The sequence below is a fragment of the Triplophysa rosa genome, linkage group LG13, assembly GCF_024868665.1.
Source record: "Triplophysa rosa linkage group LG13, Trosa_1v2, whole genome shotgun sequence".
NCBI lineage: Eukaryota > Metazoa > Chordata > Actinopteri > Cypriniformes > Nemacheilidae > Triplophysa > Triplophysa rosa.
The window spans coordinates 11,340,017-11,359,457 of NC_079902.1; the positions used below are offsets into that span (position 1 = coordinate 11,340,017).

Genomic DNA, 19,441 nt, shown 5'->3' on the forward strand with positions numbered 1-19,441 from the left:
CTACAGAGCGCGTTTCGTAAATACGTTATCTCCTTCCCTTAATACAGTGTGTCCAAGTCCTGGCATTGCCAAACACGTCAACATTCTCTGACCAAGTCCAACTTGAAAGTCTTTGCTAATAGGCTGGGTGAATTGAATCAGGTGTGTTCAATTATGCAGACATCTGAAAGCTATTAAAAAAACTAAATTGTGAAACAATGCCTTAGTATAAGGCGAACCTCAAAGTTTAAGAGGTGCTATGGTTCCCCCCTTTTGAATAGACACCCTGTCACTTCAACCCAATAACGTTCTAAAGCTTGGCACAGCTAGAAATATGTATATTGTTTTATAAAAATAAGAAATATCTGGATCTTTATAGCTTGTTTTAAATCATCTTGAGGCCCCCTAGTAGCCAATGCAATGTTTTTCGCCAAGAGGATGTGCACGGAGGTTGTCACTAGATGGCGTAGTCTCACAAGTTTCCAGCTCCACATTTTTAACACAACTCCACAAGCATTGCGTGTACATTCATTTAACCATGACGTTCATCACTCAACCAAAATCACTACACCTGATCAACAAATACGAGTTCGTCGTTAAGCTGTAAATAAAAACAGGACACAGCAATGGTATTGCATTTCTTTATAGAAAAAATAAGCTTTCACATTTCAAAAGTTTTTTGCTCATTTTTTCATTTTTTTTTCTTTTTTTGGTCATTTCAATTTTTATAGTTCCTACATTTACGTGGTAAATAAACATTTTGGCAAATGCCCTGCTCGTTCGTTCTGTCCTCCAGCTGAGGTGGAAGTCTACATCTCAGGGGATGTGGCAGACTGCCATTCAAGAACAAGCATTTAAGACAGTCCTGCTTAAGGTAGAATGGCCATTCATTCAGCAGTCCTATTCTGCTCCACAAGAAACGCCACTGCTGGAGCAGTTTGAATGTTGTTGGTGTTTACTGTCAGTAGGCTTTGATAAAGAACGCTTCCTCCTCCAATCCCAGCTTGAATTACTGTTAATGTAGTAGCGTGAGGTTTAGTTCAGAAACTTCAGTCTAGTGTAGTCATACTGATGAGCTACGAGTCAACAGCTCCTGTATGAGTTCTGTACAAATTTCTGATGAAACCAATAAACACCATCATCATTCCTCAAAAAAAAAAACAAGACACTTGAACGTGAACAAACATAATGCAACGTTTAACACACATAGACACACAGGTGGTGCCCAAGTTGTTTCGCCAACTTTCGTAACCAGCCAGCCATGAGTTTAACATAGTACAGGTCATTGGCCTTCCCAACATTCATGGCATCAGTGGGATCAATGCCTCTCAAAGACATTTGTAATGAAGAGCTGCAAAGAGGCATTTTGATCACACTTGGTATACGTGCAAAAGTTTCAGTGCAAAGAAAAGAACAAACGGTGCAGATGGGCTGACCGTGAACCCATTCGCATTAGAAAGACAAAGTTGACAAAATAGTTCTGTCACAACACAGGTCCTTCGTTTGATCTACACCAGCATGTCCATATTAAAATCACATTTTCATAAGCTTATCTGAATGTTTATCTCCTCACGTACATTTCACGGTGACTTCTTATTTAAAAAAAAAAAGATAAAATAAGTCCCAATTATTATATACTTAATGCCAACACTTGATGTCCGCACAATATTTCTTAGTGATCACTGATCATTTGACAAATCACTCAGTGGGATAGTTACTAATGGTATAAATTAAAGAGAGTTGCATTTAATTTGTATTTAGCAGACAATTTAAGGGAGTTCAATTATTTAGTGAGTTAACTGGGCAGTCTGTATAGAGCAGGGAAACAGATTGTCTGCCACGAGAGACCGAATAAAGAAATTTCGAATGCAATTTAAGCATTTTGAATGTGTGCAAATTAAACCTAGCCATTGTAAAGTTTGAGATAAATAATTAGACCAGGTGTTTTAAAACCTATGAATGTACCCACATCGATCTTTATAGCGCCTATGCAACAGGCGTGATTATCCGTACACATCATCATTTCTAATCTAAATGAGTGAAAAATGCTACTTGGACAAGTTGTGTGCCGAATAAAGGTTATGGAGATAATCTACATACCGTCTTAAAAGTGCTAATTAAAGCCAAAGTAATGGGCATTTTCATACCCTTGGTTAAATTTTGCTCTGATCTCACTGTTCAACATTTAACATATGAAAGCCATGTTAAGCAAACACATTTGTCCTCTCACTCATATCCTGTAAACAGTGACTCAATTGGCTTAGACTCTTCCAAGAAACTTCAAAACCTTGGAATCAAACAGTTGGACACTTCTTTCTCAATTGAATAGCAACAACAACAACAAACAAACAACGAGGAAAATATTAATAACAACTGAATAAAAATAATTGCACATTAACAATCCGAGATAATGATACTAAAAAGGTAGAAAATGAAGAGTACACTCACAGAACACTATAGAAACAAAGCAGAAGGGAAAACATGCAGAAATGACAGGAAAGATTGCTTTGCACCTTATTTCCTAAAGTTTCTCCTTTGGCAAAGAAATGTTTCACAGCAGTACCTTGTGTCACCCCAGTAAACTCGCCATATATCACAGACACAACACATACAGAAGAGACAGATGTCGTGTTCAGACTTCTCCGTCTGTGATTTTCCTCTTTCCTCTATTGTCCCATGCGATTGTGTCACACTGTCTCTGTGGCGTTAAATACTTGTGTCCTACGCGATCATGTATTGAGTGATGGCTCGGAGCGCATACAGCAGCTCGGCCTGCAGACGTGCCTCCATCACCAATACATTTACATGGACCTATAAGTGGAAAGAAAAACAACAGAACTATGATTATGGAGTGTTGTTGTATGGTAAGGTATACTTTAAAGACATATAACAGCATAACAAGGTGTAAATGAAAGACAGATGGTACAAAAGTGTAGACAGAAAAGTTGGACAAGAATGCAGGTAAGAGAAGAAAACCACCTTCTCTGAAGCTGTGACAGGAGCCCAGGAGAGTGGACACAGAGGGGTCTTGCTGGAGTCGGGATAGCAGGCCACGGCTTTTATATAAAGTTTCATGCCACGCTCCATCAATCGGTTAACTTCCCCGTAATCATAATCATCATACCTGAAAAATGATTGATTTTAATAACAGACTTTTTAGCCACAGGAAATTGAATGTAGGAGTGTATTACAAGGCCTTTCATTTCAGAGCCTGGTCTCTTGATATCGCTTTATTGCATTGAATTTCATGTTTCATTGAAATGCAATCTGACGCTTTCAACAAACCAAATACAAACAACAAAACTTGAATCACATTGTACCTTATGCCGTAGATGCAATGAATATAGTTCCAGATGGCTCTTTTGAGGTCGGGGCTATGAGGGAAAGGGAGGGAAGCCACATTGCGAAACCGCTCGTCTAGCAAGTGGCCTATATCTGAGTACAACCTGTTTACCAGCGAGAAGCCGTGATCCTCCCACGAGTAGTCCTGTACATACAACGTATCAAAAACAACAACTTGACCCAAGCATTTTTGGCACTGCTAACTTTAGAACATACAAACTAGTCCTATTTAAATCAAACGTCACACACACAGCCTGCTTGAATGATATGGACATCTGAGAGGTTCAAAGCTTCCTTTTAAGGTTTTGACAGTCTTAAGGGGGAGGACGCTAGCTGTAATTCGGACTCTTAGAAACCCTTGGCTCTGTCCTGCATTTGGTAGGTGACACCCAATGTAGAGTCTGTCCCCACCTGCACTCGGAATACTTGGAAATGGTCCTCCTCCCGTCGGGTGAATTCCTGGTAGCCGAATTCTGGATCCGTGACGAAGCGGGAGGGGTCTGCGGCACACATCGCCTCCTCCTCTTCCTCTGCATCTAATATGGGGTTGAATTGGAGAAAGACAGCTTACGAAAGACCCTCCATAGCAGGTTCCACAAGGGGGAGACAGAAAAAGATTCTTGTGTAAAAATAACTAATTATTTAACCCAAATTACACATCCTGTTTTCAGCGATTATATGACACACCAGCTAAGTCATACCTGCGTGTGGGAGTGTCTGTGACACTCCTTTTCTTTCCTTCTCCTCTTGAGATTTTTGGATTTGCTCTCGAAAGTAAGCGACCTCACAGCTGGAGTCTAGGGACTGTAAAAAACGACAGAAAATGTTAACTAAACAAACCAGGCAGGTTTTGTCAGTATTACTACTCACTTCTATCCGTCAAAAACAAACATTTTTTTGGAGACAACATGTTATTATTTTCAAACTTATATTGTTTGCAGTCATGCCCCATGTTTGCAAAGTGTTTGTGTCATTTAGATTTATATCTGATTTATATATTTCCTGTTAAATAAAATAAATAAAAATACTTAAAGCTGTTAAATACAATATCTGGTAAACGTACAGTATTAACTTCATTTGTATCATTGTTCTACTGCTTGCCATTGTTCTTGTTTTTCAAATGTTTATTAGCTGAATCAAGTAATTATTAACACTAAAAGGATATTTTAGTGTGGTTTCAAGAATGGACACCAAGGATTTGACAACTGAATGTATCAGGTGAAAAGTGACCCGTCCCGTACCCTTCGCCGTTGTGTTTTTTCTGTGGGTGCAGCAGGGGCTGGTGATAGAGCCGTGTTGCCGTTAGCAGCATCACCGAGACAGAAGCCAGGGGGCGTGCCGCGAGGAACCCTGGGAGTGGCCGCGATGTCGGGGTCTGAACCGGAGCCAAAAACAAAACTACAAAGCGAGTGACAGTGGGCCAGAAGAACCACCGCCTGTACCAGCTCAGCCAGAGACCAGCACTGCTCTCCTGTTTTGAGTAGCGCCTATAATACACGAATGAGCAACATTACTACACTCTAAAACGCAAACAAAAACACATGAGCATTTACTGCATCAGAGAATAAATGTATTGCTTATGTCATGTACCTGTATGTGTGAGCGAGCTGTGAGCCAGGGTTGATGGGCCAGGACCTTGTTGATGTGGTCGAGCTGTTGTAGACGCGGGGGCGCTGCCTCCAGCCCCTGAAGCCATGACGGGTCTCCGCCCACACGCAGGAACTGAGCCGAGTGCAAAGACACCAAGTTCCTACAATGATGCCGTGCTGCAGCCTGAAATATAAACACAAAGACGCTTAAAACAATGCATGACCATATTTAAAAACAACTACATCAAATATATTTGTTGGTAGAGGTGTTGAAGTGGCTCATCAAATAGCAACAAGAGATCAACAAGATATCAGTTGGGCTTGTGACTATTGAATGTTACAGTAAGTCAGTATTTTAATGTCTGTGTATGTGCCATACTCCTACCATGATGGCAATGTAATGGCGGTAAGGCAGGGGCAACGGGCCATCCATATAGAGGATGTAGTGCTGGGTTCGCAGGAAACTCTCCAGGTACTGTGGATGAGAGGCCATCTGCTGAGACACCGTGTCCAGACGCCCCCTGCTGGCCAAAGCCTTAACACGCAACAGAGAAGCACGGTCTTTCTCAGAGTTTACCATCACCTGTCAAAAGAATAAAACATTGAGAAATTGTTACCTTACAAAGATAAAACTGGTATTCAATGAATGTTAAAAATGCAAATAAGATGGAGGCAATATATGTAACAACACATTGCACATTTGATACGAATTCTAAAAGAGCCACCTTACAATAACAGAATAACATTCTTCAAATAGCTTCATAACAAAAAAAGCAGCAAACACATAAGGCCTCTTCCATGGGTATAGGGAGACAGTAATAGACATTCCACACGAGGAGCAGGCCACTGACTAGACAGATGTCTGTTGACCCGAATGTCCAACTTTCACACCTCAAGATGCTTAAAATACATCCAAACACTGGTCACCATACCCGCTGTTACAGGCACTGCTTTATCAAATCGGCAGGCAGAAGCAAAATCTTATTTTTGATTAATAGACACCTTATAGAAAGAGAAATGGGGTGGCAAAGACTATTTCCAGATGCCCTTCTTGAATCAGCGTTAAGGAGATAAGACATGTGCTGATTCATGTCTTTGTGCTTTAAAACGCTGACCGTAAAGCTGAAGCCCTGTGCATGTGCCTTTTGGCCTGCTTTGTGTCTGACTGTGCGATTATGAAAATCCTACCCACTCCCCTCCTGGTACACAAACCAATTCTTGGGGAGAAATGGCACAGAGACGAACTGGAGACTGGAGAATAATCACAAAGCTGAATCACAAAACTGAAGCAAATAAAACCAAATAAATTTCATTGATGCACACGATTCAGATTCATTCACCAAAATGTTCTACTTTCTCTGTATTTGGAACGACTGACCTTTTATAATGATGTAATCGAGGCTGCGTGGGTGGGGAAAAAAGGAGGCATCAAAGCCTACTTTTAACATCCATTAGATTAATTTAAACCCCATCTTATTATATTTCCCACTGAATATTGTGTTTCACTCAAATACATAATAGTACAGAGGTTAAATGCAAAAGTTGCCAGTAAGAAAGGAAGTTGTAAAGAACAAAGATATCGAAATAAAACAGCAAACTAGCAGTTAACGCATCTTGGCTCTTATTTCTAGCATGTGAAAGTGCAGCTGTGTGTCTGTTAGAGGTCTTCTGAAGCATTGACAGTAGTGGCTTCTTCGAGTAAACAGCTACTCAGTTGGGCCGACTGGAGTCATGGAGAGGAGGAGGTCAGTTACACTTTCGGAGGGGTTGGCTTGTGACTGAACTCAAACATGAATGTGGTCACGTATTGACAGAAATCCTGTTACATAGTTACGGGGGACAACTGAGGGCCCCTGCCAACACAGACCTGAGCCAACGTAACATTTACTGACACTACTGGATATTATTCACAAGAGTGGAGTGATGGCACAGTGTGTGCAACAAAGTCTAAAACCTAAATATAATTAGATAAAAAGAAAAAGTTTACACTTTCCTAACAAAGAACTTCTATTTTCCTACACATTGACTGTCAGTATATTAAATCTGAGGAATAATTAAGAAAATTATTTTTAGTTTCCGTTCAACTGAAATGATCGTTTTTGTTTAATCTTCAATCAGAATGAGAATCATAATAAGCTTTATTTGGCAAGTGTGCACACAAGGAATTTGCTCTGGTTACAGGAGCTCTACTGTCTTAAACACACAGTATATACATAACACAGGAATAGAATAGAAAAGAAAATAATGTAAAATAAATATGAGACTAAAAGAATAAAAAATATAAATAGTATACAAACGTGCAGATTAGTTATTTGCAAGTGTGCCTAGTAAGTACTGCATGTTACAATTGTGTACTGTACATTTTTATAACCATAAAAGATTCAATGTATTTACATAAAGTATAAGAGTATAAGAGGTTAAGATATTGCACTAAGAACCTCTGTGAACTACTGACAACATTTCAACCAAATTCCAAATGAAAATATTGTTTTTGAAACCGGATAAACTGTTGTTTGCAGATCTTAAACAGGCCTACTGCAAAGAAATCAAGCTCGTATTAATGTTACTTTAAACAACACAATACTAATGTTTTACATGTATTTTAGAATTCAAATGATACAGATGGAATAAGCTTGATCTTTTCACAACTTTCATGTGTCTTTGCATTCGTTCACATTGCTGATAGGTGACTTTATGTCATTCCTGAGGTTCGTTTCTGTTGAAATTCAATAGACACGATGCACAGAAATGTCATCCTTACCCGTCAGATTGTCCTACCAGGCATGCGCACATCAATATTATATTTTTTGCACTGTAAAATCATCCTACCTGTTAATTTTATACTGCTTCGACAATCTGTATTTTCGTTGATAAATCATTCTACATATTTATTAATAACAATTTGATCCTACCTGTTTATTTTATACTGAAGGATAATCTGATAGGGTATTTACGCTGTAAACATTTTTAATGTGTTTATTTTAAGCTGGTAGGACTATCTGACGGGGTATTTTGCATTGAAAAATCATCCTACCTGTTTATTTTGTCCATGTGGTTTAGATTATATTAAGTTTTGCCCTGCGGTAGGAAAATCTGACAGGGTAGGACAATTCGACAGCACACCGGCATCGTGATTCCAACAAATGTTTCACTTTGTCACGTGACTCTCACTGATCTGTGCTACGATGCTAAAAAAATGGCGTTGTAAACAAATGTGAACAAGGCTAAGGGGCATAAAACCTTGCACTGTTCAGATCAGACTAGCCTGACTTTATAACTGTGGAGCTCGTGTTGTATAAAGAAGACGCGGCTCACGATGAACTCTTTTATTGAATATAACATCAGAATAACAATACAATCAAGCCTCATTTTACATATAGCTCGTGCTGTACATATGACACACGCCTGAATTGATAACTGCCCAGCTCGCGCTGTATAAAGATTTGTCTCTGCGCAGCTCGTGCCAGACGTGCCTCACTTTATAACTCCGCAGGGCGCTGTAGCCATCGTCCGATGCCAATTTGGTAGACATCGCCCAACCCTATTGGGTCCAATACATGGCAATCTATTACTTAATATATTGCATTATATTTTTTTAGGTTATGTGTAAGGATAAAAAAGTGTGTGCCGCAGTTGTTGTCAAAAACAAGTGAACTGTGAAAGTTTTCTGTTGAATTCTGCCAGCATAAGCTCTGTGCAAGTCTACCTATTGGTCTTCCCCTTCCTACTGTAGCTTTTCATACATGGGGTTGACAGAAAGGAGGGGGTTATAAATAGTTCCAAAAGACAGCTGAGATAGCAGATGCACAGATAAGAAACATACGGCAATCCTGCTTTACTTATGTGGGACATCATAAACATCTCTCCAGAGTCCAGACTCTATAGACTTGCATATGAACCGTCATCTAAGGCCTTCGCTGAATGTATGCAGCCAAACCCGTGTTAGCGCAAGAGACCATTTCTATTCAAAAAGAGTTGGAGTTGAGTTTCGCACAAACTGTGTCAATACATAGAGATGGTACAGTGGTTTGCACCCCTTTTCGAAAGTGTCAACCCTGTGCCTAAGGTTTTCAAAGGTCTGACAAGCTCGATATTTCATATTAAAACCAAACAACTCGCACTGCAGATAGTTTAAGAGTCATTTTGAGAAACCACCTGAAATAAAAGTCAGCGGTATGATGAGATACCAACAAAGACACTGACCCACTTCTATCAAAGAAATCTATGTCAGACTGGTGCTGAAAGCTACACCATGTTTCTGTATGAGAGAAACAGTCGAGGATTGCAAAACATCTGCAAGTAAAACATACCATACAGAGTACCATGGACTAATATTACAGTAAGTCATTTGACATTAACATGTATGTATAGATGTGGCCTATTTTTACACACAACCCATACTTTGGTTGGACTGGGATTTGTTGCACTGGGAAAGGCTCTTAAGCGTAATGTATGGTCGTGCGTAGGACCAATGCTGTAGGCTGTGCATAGCTTGGCGTAGCCTGACGTGCACATCTCCAAAAATGTAACAACGCGTCAACTCAACGCGGACCGCAAGAGCTGTGATTGGTCTGTTTGAACCCCTCACTCAGGTAAAAAAAACTGCGATAGTGTTGTGTTTACTCAAACGCAAATCCGAATGAATTATCTAAGTAAATTATTTGTTCTTCTATATTTAACATATCAAGCTGCAGCAAAAGTGACTGTTTACTTGCCGCCATCACTGCTAATGCTTCTCAAACGAGCTGCTTCTTCGGCTCTTGTCTTGGTTACACAAGCAACACGCGCGTGGACACTGTCGCCTAGTGGTCATTGCCTATCGACGCGGACAACGACGCACAAGTATAAAGGAAAACCGGCGCGTTGGCTACGGCGAAGGTCCTTCACATAACCATAACTTGCCCTTTAGACTTTGAATCATATAATACAGTGAACCTTGGACATATTGCATTAAAACAATAAACTAAAGCCACACGCCATTTAATGAAGAGGTTAGCCTTAAACAACACATCAAATACGATTCACCACCGGGCCTCGGGTGCACTTTCCCTAGTAAATATATCATGTCTTTGAGACTGTTCGAAATACCCAAAACTCATCAGCGGTGACCCAGAAAAACAGACAACTGTAAATAAAGATAAAATCTACATTCTATTGCGGTCAATACAGAGTTGAGCTTATAAAGCCTGTATTGACAGGATGACAAAAAACCCACGTCGAAACAGCAGTGACTCGGGATTTAGACAAAACATTGCAATTAACTACTAATGAAACTTTAGAGGGAAATTAGAGACTAATGCAACTCATATGAGAGGCTGGTAGATGCGCTCACACCCACAGAGTCAGCTCAATGAAACAACGCAGAGGATGCTGTCAACTGTCAACAACACTGTGAAAAACAAACAAGAGCTAAACTTCTCTTATTTGACGCAGAAAATTAGGTTCATGATACCAACAAGAGCCACAGTCATGGTCACAGTGAAAGGTTATTTTGAAACTCGGGACACTTTTCAAAATACAGGATGTCTCATCAGCATCGGTAACAAGCACAGACATGTCTTTACCAACAGTCAACACGAAACAGGAAGTCAGTCTCATATCCTCTTGGCGAGTCCCTCTAAAATTCAGCTGAACTTTCATTTCTTGGTGCCAATTTAAGTTGATCATAATTTATCACAATGCATGTTTGCCAACTCTCTCAATCATATTTTCTAAACTTCAGAAATGTTTTCTTTCTTTCTAATTTTGTTTTTTTTATATAATTATTGTTTATATAATATCGTGGGAAGTGTGTTATAGAAAGCATCTCACTATGTGTTCGACCGTGTGTGGTTTAATTGTGACAAATAAAAACAATGATAGTTTCTCTGGCCTTTTTAATTCATTTATAGACCATTTGTTAGTTTAACCTGAGGCGATACACAGAAACCAGCATCAAAAGGTGATATCACTACAAAAAGGTGCATTATCATGTGACTTTTCATGAACAAACAAAACAGTGGATTTGAATAGACTTGCGTGTACCCTTACATTGAGATTTGAATATTTCTAGCTGGTCAAACAGCCCAAAGACAAAAACACAAACACATATAGATAGACATCCAATAAAGGTATTTGTCATACACCTAACAGAACCAAATAAAACCGATGTTGTGAAAAACAGCCAACTGCAAGTCTTTTGTCGTTCGAGGACGATCTAAACAGGAGGCATTGAATGACTGCTGGAGGCATCAGTTCGGGGACAGAGTCCAGAATAAGAGCAAGATGCGATATTCAATCTGCATTCTCAGAAGGCCTAGAGGGGTCTATCCTTGACACCCGCACATGTCCCAACGTCTGTTACACAAACCCATCGTTCTCTCCCTCTCTACAAAGGAAGCACTATTTTGGCTTGCCAACCTGGAAGAACAAAATAACCAGCTGCACCTCACTGGGGGCTGGACTGAAACTGGCCTGATGGCAAACACACACACAGACAAACACGCCAAGTCACACATGGATACAGTCAGACAAGAAGACAGCGTGACATACATAAAGAATAGAGACCTGCACAGCTCGCACAGAGAAACAAACTCAAATATGAGTAAAGACAGATTTTTCATGAATCGACAAGGTTATTTTGCCATTATGACTACAAGTTTATTGTGTTAATAACTATGTTTCATTCTACATAAGCGAGACTAACCGATTGGTATTGGATTGCAATAACATTCAGACGAGCTACGTGTCTAACGTGAGGAAATCTAAAACAAGCTCTCTACACGCTTTTCCTTGTGTAAGGCCTGATGAAAGACATAAGAGGAGCTTGGAAAGACACTGACATGTTTACTTTACAAAAGAACCAGCGCCTGAGAGAAAATGGGAACGTGTTTATAATGTTAACAATTCATGTACAGGCCTGCGGGGTTTTTATGGCCAGAAAAACGAGAACATATTCCAGAGAAATGTTTAAATGACATTCCTCTATTGTTCTCTTGCATGCGGAGCGGCGCTCTTACGCCCCCGCAGGTTAAATGGGGTACTGCAGGCGAATGAGGAGAAAAACAAGTTTGATTGGCAGTACATCAGCATCACATCATACATACGGGAGGCAGACAAAACACCTCAAATCTAAGTAGCCAACCATGAAAATGTGTTTATGAATGTTAAATCTTCCCTCAGAGTTACATAGATCGCGGTGTCACGTTATATGGCTGTATGTATTCACGGGGCTTTGTGTGTTAGCGCTACATGAAAAGCGACAGCGTCACGGACACTTGAGAAGATTCATTTGAACAAATGCTTAGAAACAGCTTTGAGGCTGTCGGGAGTAGAGAAATAGAATTGGGAAACAATAAAAAACAGTACTAAAGGCACAATAACTTCAGTGAGTTAAATGAATCTACAGTATTGATTCATTTGCCGTCTTGTACAAAACAAGAGAGTCAAGCAACTCAACGCTCTGACAAAGGGCTCATACATTTATCAGACTTGAAGGACAGTAAACACACATAACTTCTTTTTAACATGCCAGAATTATTTCAAAGCTTCAAATATTACGTTTTTGGCATAAAAGGATTTTATAAGGATTTTTTATAAAGTCCACAGCCGTGGCTTAGCAACCCCCCGGACTGCACCAAAGCAAGGGTTTTAAGATTGTTCCAGAATGCTGCAGTAATTCCCTCTGAAACATTAAATGAGTTTCTTAAACGCAAACCTTTGCAAGTCAATGTGTTCTGTGAAAGGCTATGTGAAACAATGACCAGCTGAAGTAGGAACTGGGGATATAGAAAGACACCAAAAAAGGTCTTTTAAACATATATCATATTCTTTGTTATTAACATATGGGATTTGCACAACCTTTTCCACATTTTGTACATATAATGCGAAACAGAACTACAAAACATGTCAGAGGTTCAGCCATACAGATACATACATTGAGCCAGAACTCAAAGTGAAGAGTTAATTGGTTGAAAAGTACGTTAGCGACTGTAATAACAATACCCAAACGAATAGTTTTTTATATGAATCATGACATTTATGTATGATTAAGAATAACGGAGCATACGTGGGAGAACTCTTTCATTTAAAGAGGAACTCAAGACTTGAAATATATATTCAAAAGAGACATAACTATGTACTAAACCTTTTAATTATGAATAAATAACCACACTGGAAAAAGTTTCGACGTTTTGTGTTGTTAAACGGACTGTCAACTTTGAAACTTCACTGCAAGCCCAAAAGTCTAAATACAGTTAGCTCTGAAAACGTAACACAATATGTTAACTAAAGTGTTATTTGGTACGTTACCTGATTTTGAACCAACTGGCACTGAGTTCCAAGGCGATAATCCATATTTTTTGTACAGATGATCATTTTCCTCTCTGTAAGTGCATGAATGCGGCTCCTCTTGCTTTCTCGGTTCTTCTCACCGACCCGCTAACAAAGGCCAAGCCGCTATGAGCTCTACATGTCCGGACACACAGCTGCAGTGTCACTGGGCGAAAAATCGGTTGACTGACACAGATACGGGGATCTCGTCCAACCAGAGCGTAGGTAAGGCGGGTAATAGAGCAGAGTGATGGCCAATCAGCTTACAGAAGTAAAATTTATAGCGACGGCGGTGTTTGTCTGACATCTGAGCCAATGAGCGGTGTCATGTGGTGGAAAAGTACCTGTCAGTAAAACGCACTAAGCCCGCCCACTTTCATGACGTAATGCAACCTGACAACCAATTACGATATAATACTGTCTTTATACACAATATGTGTGTGTGTGTGTGTGTGTGTGTGTGTGTGTGTGTGTGTGTGTGTGTGTGTGTGTGTGTGTGTGTGTGTGTGCGCGCGCGTTGAGGAAAATCAATCTAAAAACTTTGAAAAAATCTCACAAACGAAGAAGGTCCAGGTGTCAAAAGATTTGAACTTTATTTGCTCGAGCCAACAAAGTGAAATGTCCTCAAATCATCTGAGGATACAGCATTTTGCACCAACAGTTATACACAAACTTCAGGGTGTTCTCCGCCTTTTACCAATCAATCAGGTAAGGTCCCGTTATCTCTTATTTTCTTTAGACCATTCTTAATTTAGTTTTTTAAATAAATTTACACACAATAGATACGCTTATGTTTCTCAAAGATACCAGTCTCCGAATGTTACAGAAAAACATGTTTTTACCAATATTGCTGGACCAAGACCATTACTATGGATATTCCTAAACAGTGGAAAGTCCCCAGAATTCATGCAAGCTTCTGAACAAAGGTTGGTTCACTTTTAGGCCTCAAAGCCTTAAACTCTAGGCCTCAAAGCCTTAGGCCTCAGACATTACTGGTTGTTCAAGGTGCTCAAATGTGCTGAAAAACCATATAAAGTGCATTTGTGTAAGTAACAATTTGTTAGATATACTGATTTCAATACTTTTAGTTATAATAAAACTGTAATATCATAATAGTGCAACAATTTATTAACACACATGATTTCAGATCATCATTCTACTAACATATCTATGTCAGCGACTTTCCTATGAATACTTTTTAGTTGAACATGATAACAGTGCATAACATAGTTGTGGTGAATTAATAATGGTGTGCTTTTTGCTTTATACTGTAATGTGAAAATCATCATATATTCCGTGAATATACACAATAATTTATATATATATATAATAATATATATAATTATTATATATATATATATATATATATATGCTGTCTTTAAAAGCGAAATAATATATAATATGCTGTCTGTAAACAAATTTATAAAAACTTGTTATTATTCGACATTGACAAATTTGTTAAGGTAGCCATTTGTAATGTCATATAGCTCTTTTGATCTCAACCTGTCTCAAAAAAGTCATAGACCCGTGGATAACATCCATCAATAGGACTGTTTAATAAAAGCTATACAACTAATTTGAAGCCCTGTTATTCTTGTACTGTGGTGATTCTAAGTGCTATTTAGAATAGCCTGAAGAACTTTAGCACTTTTGATTTGTAGAAGTAGTGTTTGGTCACCCATTGTTCAAAGATCAGAAGACATCAGTTGAAAAGGCCTTTTATTTTCACTCCCCTCTCAAATACATCTATAACTGGAATCAACTTGAGCAATTTTTCACTTTAGGAACGCTATATCAGATAGGCCTATATTTTTGAGCAAAGCACAACCGCAGGAATTTTAAAATTCTCAAAGCTAAATTCTCAAAACTACCTCAACGAGCTAAACTATGAGTGTGCATACCGTAGAGAACTTTAGTGGTGCCTCTTATGTAACAGCCTCACATAGGGCCCAGGATAACACAAAAATGTAATTTTAAACTTTTCAGGAAATAAAAGACATGCAAGGTTGCTTAATACACCAAAATTGGTATCTCTCTGTTATTCAATTGACATAACATGGCAAAAGTCAACAAAATGATGAAATGACAAAGCAACAAAATGTGTATTTGTTTTATTGGCTAAGAATGTGCAAAATGTCTTAAGTAATGTTTTCAAAGGTCTAATTGAAGTATTGAGGTCTTTAGGTTCTTTAATTGAGTTCTCTCTCTATATAAAGTATCAGTAAAAAAACAAATTAAAGTAAAGTAAAGAAAAGAAAAAGGATACAAAAACTAATCTCACCATACCAATACTTAAAATACCACCGCCACATTTGAATTACAAAACACTAACATTTCATATACAATGTAGGCAATGTAGGGAAAAGGTGATTAAGGTTTTTTTCAAGTGCCTAATTGCAGAATGTTTCCAGACAGAGTTGAAAATCAAATATTACAACAGTGCTTATGGAACATGTGATGTCTTCCAGTTCCGTTCCCCACAAGCCAGAGTGATTTTAACAAAAGCCTTCTGGCCTTTATTGTCTGGACACATGCCATCATCTCTCCAGCTACAAATGAATGAGACTCTTGTATTCAAAAGTGACTTACTATTTGAAATTCATTTAATTTTGTGCCATTAAAATGAGATCATTTTTAGGTATAGATCCATGAAAATCTGCAGGTTACAGTTACAGACCTAACCCCAATTCACTACAAATGTGGTTACATTCCTTTTTGGCTATCTACACCAAACACGAGAATTATTACAAAAGTGATGATGGCAAGATGAAATAACAAGAATTCATTTAGTTCCCTTTTCAACACTGCATGCTTATCTAAGCAAAATTGAAAGAATGTGATAAGGTGGAATTAGGTCTCTGTGCTTTTCAAACAGACAATGTTTGCAAAATTGTCTCAAGAATGTCTCTGGCACCTAATAAGAGGTTTAAAAAGTTTAAGGGTAAAGTAAACACATTCTGCAACAACAAGATCATTATATTTTATCATACCTGTATACATCAACATGCTGCAGAACATCAAACATTTCAACAAGGCATTAGATAAAACACTTGAACATTTTTATTAATTATTTTATTAAATTATTTATTAATTTATGAATTAAATAATTTATATTTTGTTTATGGGCTAGTTGTCATGTCTCGTTAAATTTTAAACGCCTGCCTCACGTCTAAAGAATGCTAAGCGCAGGGCATCGTTGACATGACTGCTTGATTGGCGTCGCTCCGGTGAAGCTAACTTCAGCTAAAAAATGGAGAATAATAAATCTCCACTCGCAGTCGGGAAGCTCGTTGTGCAGTTTCTGTGCTATACAGTATATAATCCATTCAGAATTGTATAAAACTTGTTTTTCATGCTGCTGAGACCAACAGCCACATACACGCTGCAAAGTTTCGGGAATTACATCGGCATATAAATGCGGTATTCACTCTTGAAATAGCTATGATTGACATATTGATAGTCATACTGTAGTTATTTCTTGAATAAAGCAGACTTTTGGACTGAAATGGTTGAATAGTCTGCTGACTGACAGTGTCGTGATTCTGCCTCATCTTGTCATGTCTTTCTTGATCTTGTGGCAGAATCACAGCAGGATCCTTTGTGTGGAGAGAGTCATTTTGACCCTGTCGGCCTTCGATACTCTCTCCGGTCCTTGTCTGTGTTCCCGCCCTTTTGTATCTCTCGTTACTGGTTGTTTATTAGTTCATGCCCTACACCTGTTCCCCTTTGATTTGTCCCTTTATTTAATGCCCCTGTGTTCTCTGTCTTGTGTTGGTTCATTGTGCTGTGTCTTGTTGCTTGGGGTGAGTTCATGTCTTGTTAGTGTAGTCTAGTCTTTTGTAGTTATATGGTAAATGTTATTTTTTAGTCCTGTCTAGTTTAGTTAGTCCATGTTCCTGTTTATATCTTGGTTATTTTACCCCATCGTGGGTTTTTGTTTTGTCCACGTTTTATTATTATTAAAGTCTTGTTAACCCCTTACCTCCTGTCTGCACTTGGGTCCTCTGTTCTTGTATCTCTGTGTCTCTCACCCCGAATCTTGACAGACAGACTCAATCATAACAGTCCCTTGCCGCCACCTATTGTACGTAACTATGTTAACTGCACTGAAATCGTTGAAAAATCCCCACAACACTAACACACAGACTGACAGCCGGTGTTGTCACAATTGATATTTTTAATATCTAATAAACTAGTTTCTTGCATTTAAACAAGTCTTTTGGAACAAACATTATTATCACAAAGTGTCAATCATCCAGTTGTTTTTAGGGAAAATAGTAAATACTACATTGGTAAATAATGCTAGAATTATTCTTTTGGACATACACTACTGTTCAAAAGTCATTTCTATTCACCAAGCCTGCATTGATTTGATCCAAAATACAGTAAAAGAAGCCTGTTCTTTTATGTAAGCCTGTTTAATAAATAGTATATAATTATGCATATTATGATCAAATATATTGTGCATTTTGTATAAATTGTATATTTCGAGACTAACCCCCAACAAAAAAATCTTTTGGTGGGGGACCCCCATAAGACTTGACTCAATTCGAGCACTGATCACCTTCTCTCCAGAGACCATCATGATGAGCTTGCGTCAGGATGGACGGCCTCTGGAGAGATATGTGGAGGAGTTTCTTGAGGTGTCACTGGGTGAGTTGGAACGATCCATTTCTCAACCGTTTGTTTGTGACTGATCTAGATGACGATCTGCTCGTCCTCACCATGCTCCCCAACGCGGATGAGTATCCGCTGGAGGACTTCATAAGTCGAGTCCTCCAAGCGGGTGGCTCTGAATTCTGCGTCGGGAGGGCTGATGGGGACTTGAGCGATTGTCGTCCAGCGCCAGTCGTTAACGGTGGCTTCGTTCCACCTCACTCCGGGTTCACGCCTCACTCCTCCACCACTCCGCCATCATCCAAGCTAGCGCCACGGCGCTCATCCAAACCCGCACCGTGTCGCTCCCCAGAGCCTGCTCATCGACCAAGGGAGAATATGGAAGGCCAAAGGGTCAAAACTCCCCCGACCTATTGGACTTCTTTGCTCCCGTGCTACCAGTCCCCCAGTTCCCGAGATCCCAGGTCTCACTAACCCCGAGCTCAATCTGGTGGACCAGCTGCTGCTGGACTTTACCCTCCAGAGCCCGCTGCCCAGCAAGGCACAACAGCACAAACTGAGTGTAATGCAAAACAACAAAATCTCAGGGTCATATTTCTGCATAACAGGTGTTGAATATCCTGTAAAATCTTTATACAAGAATGTAAATTAATACACAAGTATTGTATCGTAAGTACAATAAAAAGTGTACTCTACAAATGTGCTTTACATTTTGAATAATATAAGCATTTTCACATTGTACTGTAAGAGTTTTTTGCACTACTGGGTATTGGGAAATGGTCAGTAAATGTGTCAGTTGTCAGATTTATTGACAACATGTCTACCTTTGGAAAATGGTTGTTGATCTTGAACATATTGACAATAAGGATATTTTGTAAAATGTAGAAACTTAAGGGTATACAGTATCAATCCATTTCATGGATATTGGGAATCATTTTAAATAAAGAGCAACATTATTTTTAATGACACAACACCAATAACCTAAAAAGAGCACTACAAATAGAAATGAAAAATTTTCCACTATTAACAGATTCTCAGAAAAATAGCCACAAGAGGGCAACTTTACTTAAAGATACACACTTTTATTTAAAAAAACTAACATTTATAAAATATACTTCTTGTAAAATATATTTATTGTACAGAGCTAAAGATCAATTTTAATATTATAATTACATTATACACAACATGGACATTGTGATGCTTCCAATTCATCCCAACCACCTGAATAAAACGTGTAAAATTCATGTACTTTCAATGTCTAAATCAATAACATTTGCAAATGTTGGCTGATTATAAAACTTTTAAATCAGAAATTCAGTGAATTTACACAGAGGTAAGGAAGTCTGCATTACACTTGCATTACACATTGACCACAGGCAAGCTGACAGCTGCAACCTTCTGTTTGTAATCTAGGGCAGCATTACTGCACAGTAAGTCTATCATATTAAATCTTATCACACAGTATGACGTCCTTTTAATGCACTTTTCACAATACAACTGACATTTGACATTTCTAAATATTACAAACATGGGTATAAAAGAATAAAATCAGGTGTGTGTGCCAAACAACATCAGGGAAGGATGTCACAAAAGATTATTATAGC

At 38.7% G+C, this 19,441-nt stretch overlaps 1 protein-coding gene across 1 annotated transcript; it reads right to left on the bottom strand.

Moving 5' to 3' along the window:
* Positions 1-606: 606 nt before the first annotated feature.
* sesn4 (sestrin 4) lies at positions 607-13,393 on the bottom strand. The gene is made up of 9 exons (XM_057350100.1): positions 13,200-13,393; positions 5,296-5,493; positions 4,912-5,094; positions 4,563-4,808; positions 4,023-4,125; positions 3,733-3,857; positions 3,300-3,466; positions 2,959-3,103; positions 607-2,790 (listed from the first exon to the last, which is right to left on the bottom strand). The coding sequence occupies exons 1-9, from the start codon at positions 13,263-13,265 to the stop codon at positions 2,701-2,703; spliced, it is 1,323 nt and encodes a 440-aa protein (XP_057206083.1). The 5' UTR covers positions 13,266-13,393; the 3' UTR covers positions 607-2,700.
* Between the last annotated feature and the right edge of the window lie 6,048 nt (positions 13,394-19,441).

What these genes read in the sequence shown, in the direction of transcription:
- sesn4 (XM_057350100.1), bottom strand. Translation starts at nt 13,265, where the DNA reads ATGATCATCTGTACAAAAAATATGGATTATCGCCTTGGAACTCAGTGC. An exon ending in GCCAGTTGGTTCAAAATCAG is followed by an intron (nt 5,494 to 13,199) that starts GTAACGTACCAA and finishes TTCTTTTGACAG; the next exon opens with GTGATGGTAAACTCTGAGAA. An exon ending in TCCAAGTATTCCGAGTGCAG is followed by an intron (nt 3,467 to 3,732) that starts GTGGGGACAGAC and finishes TTGTATGTACAG; the next exon opens with GACTACTCGTGGGAGGATCA.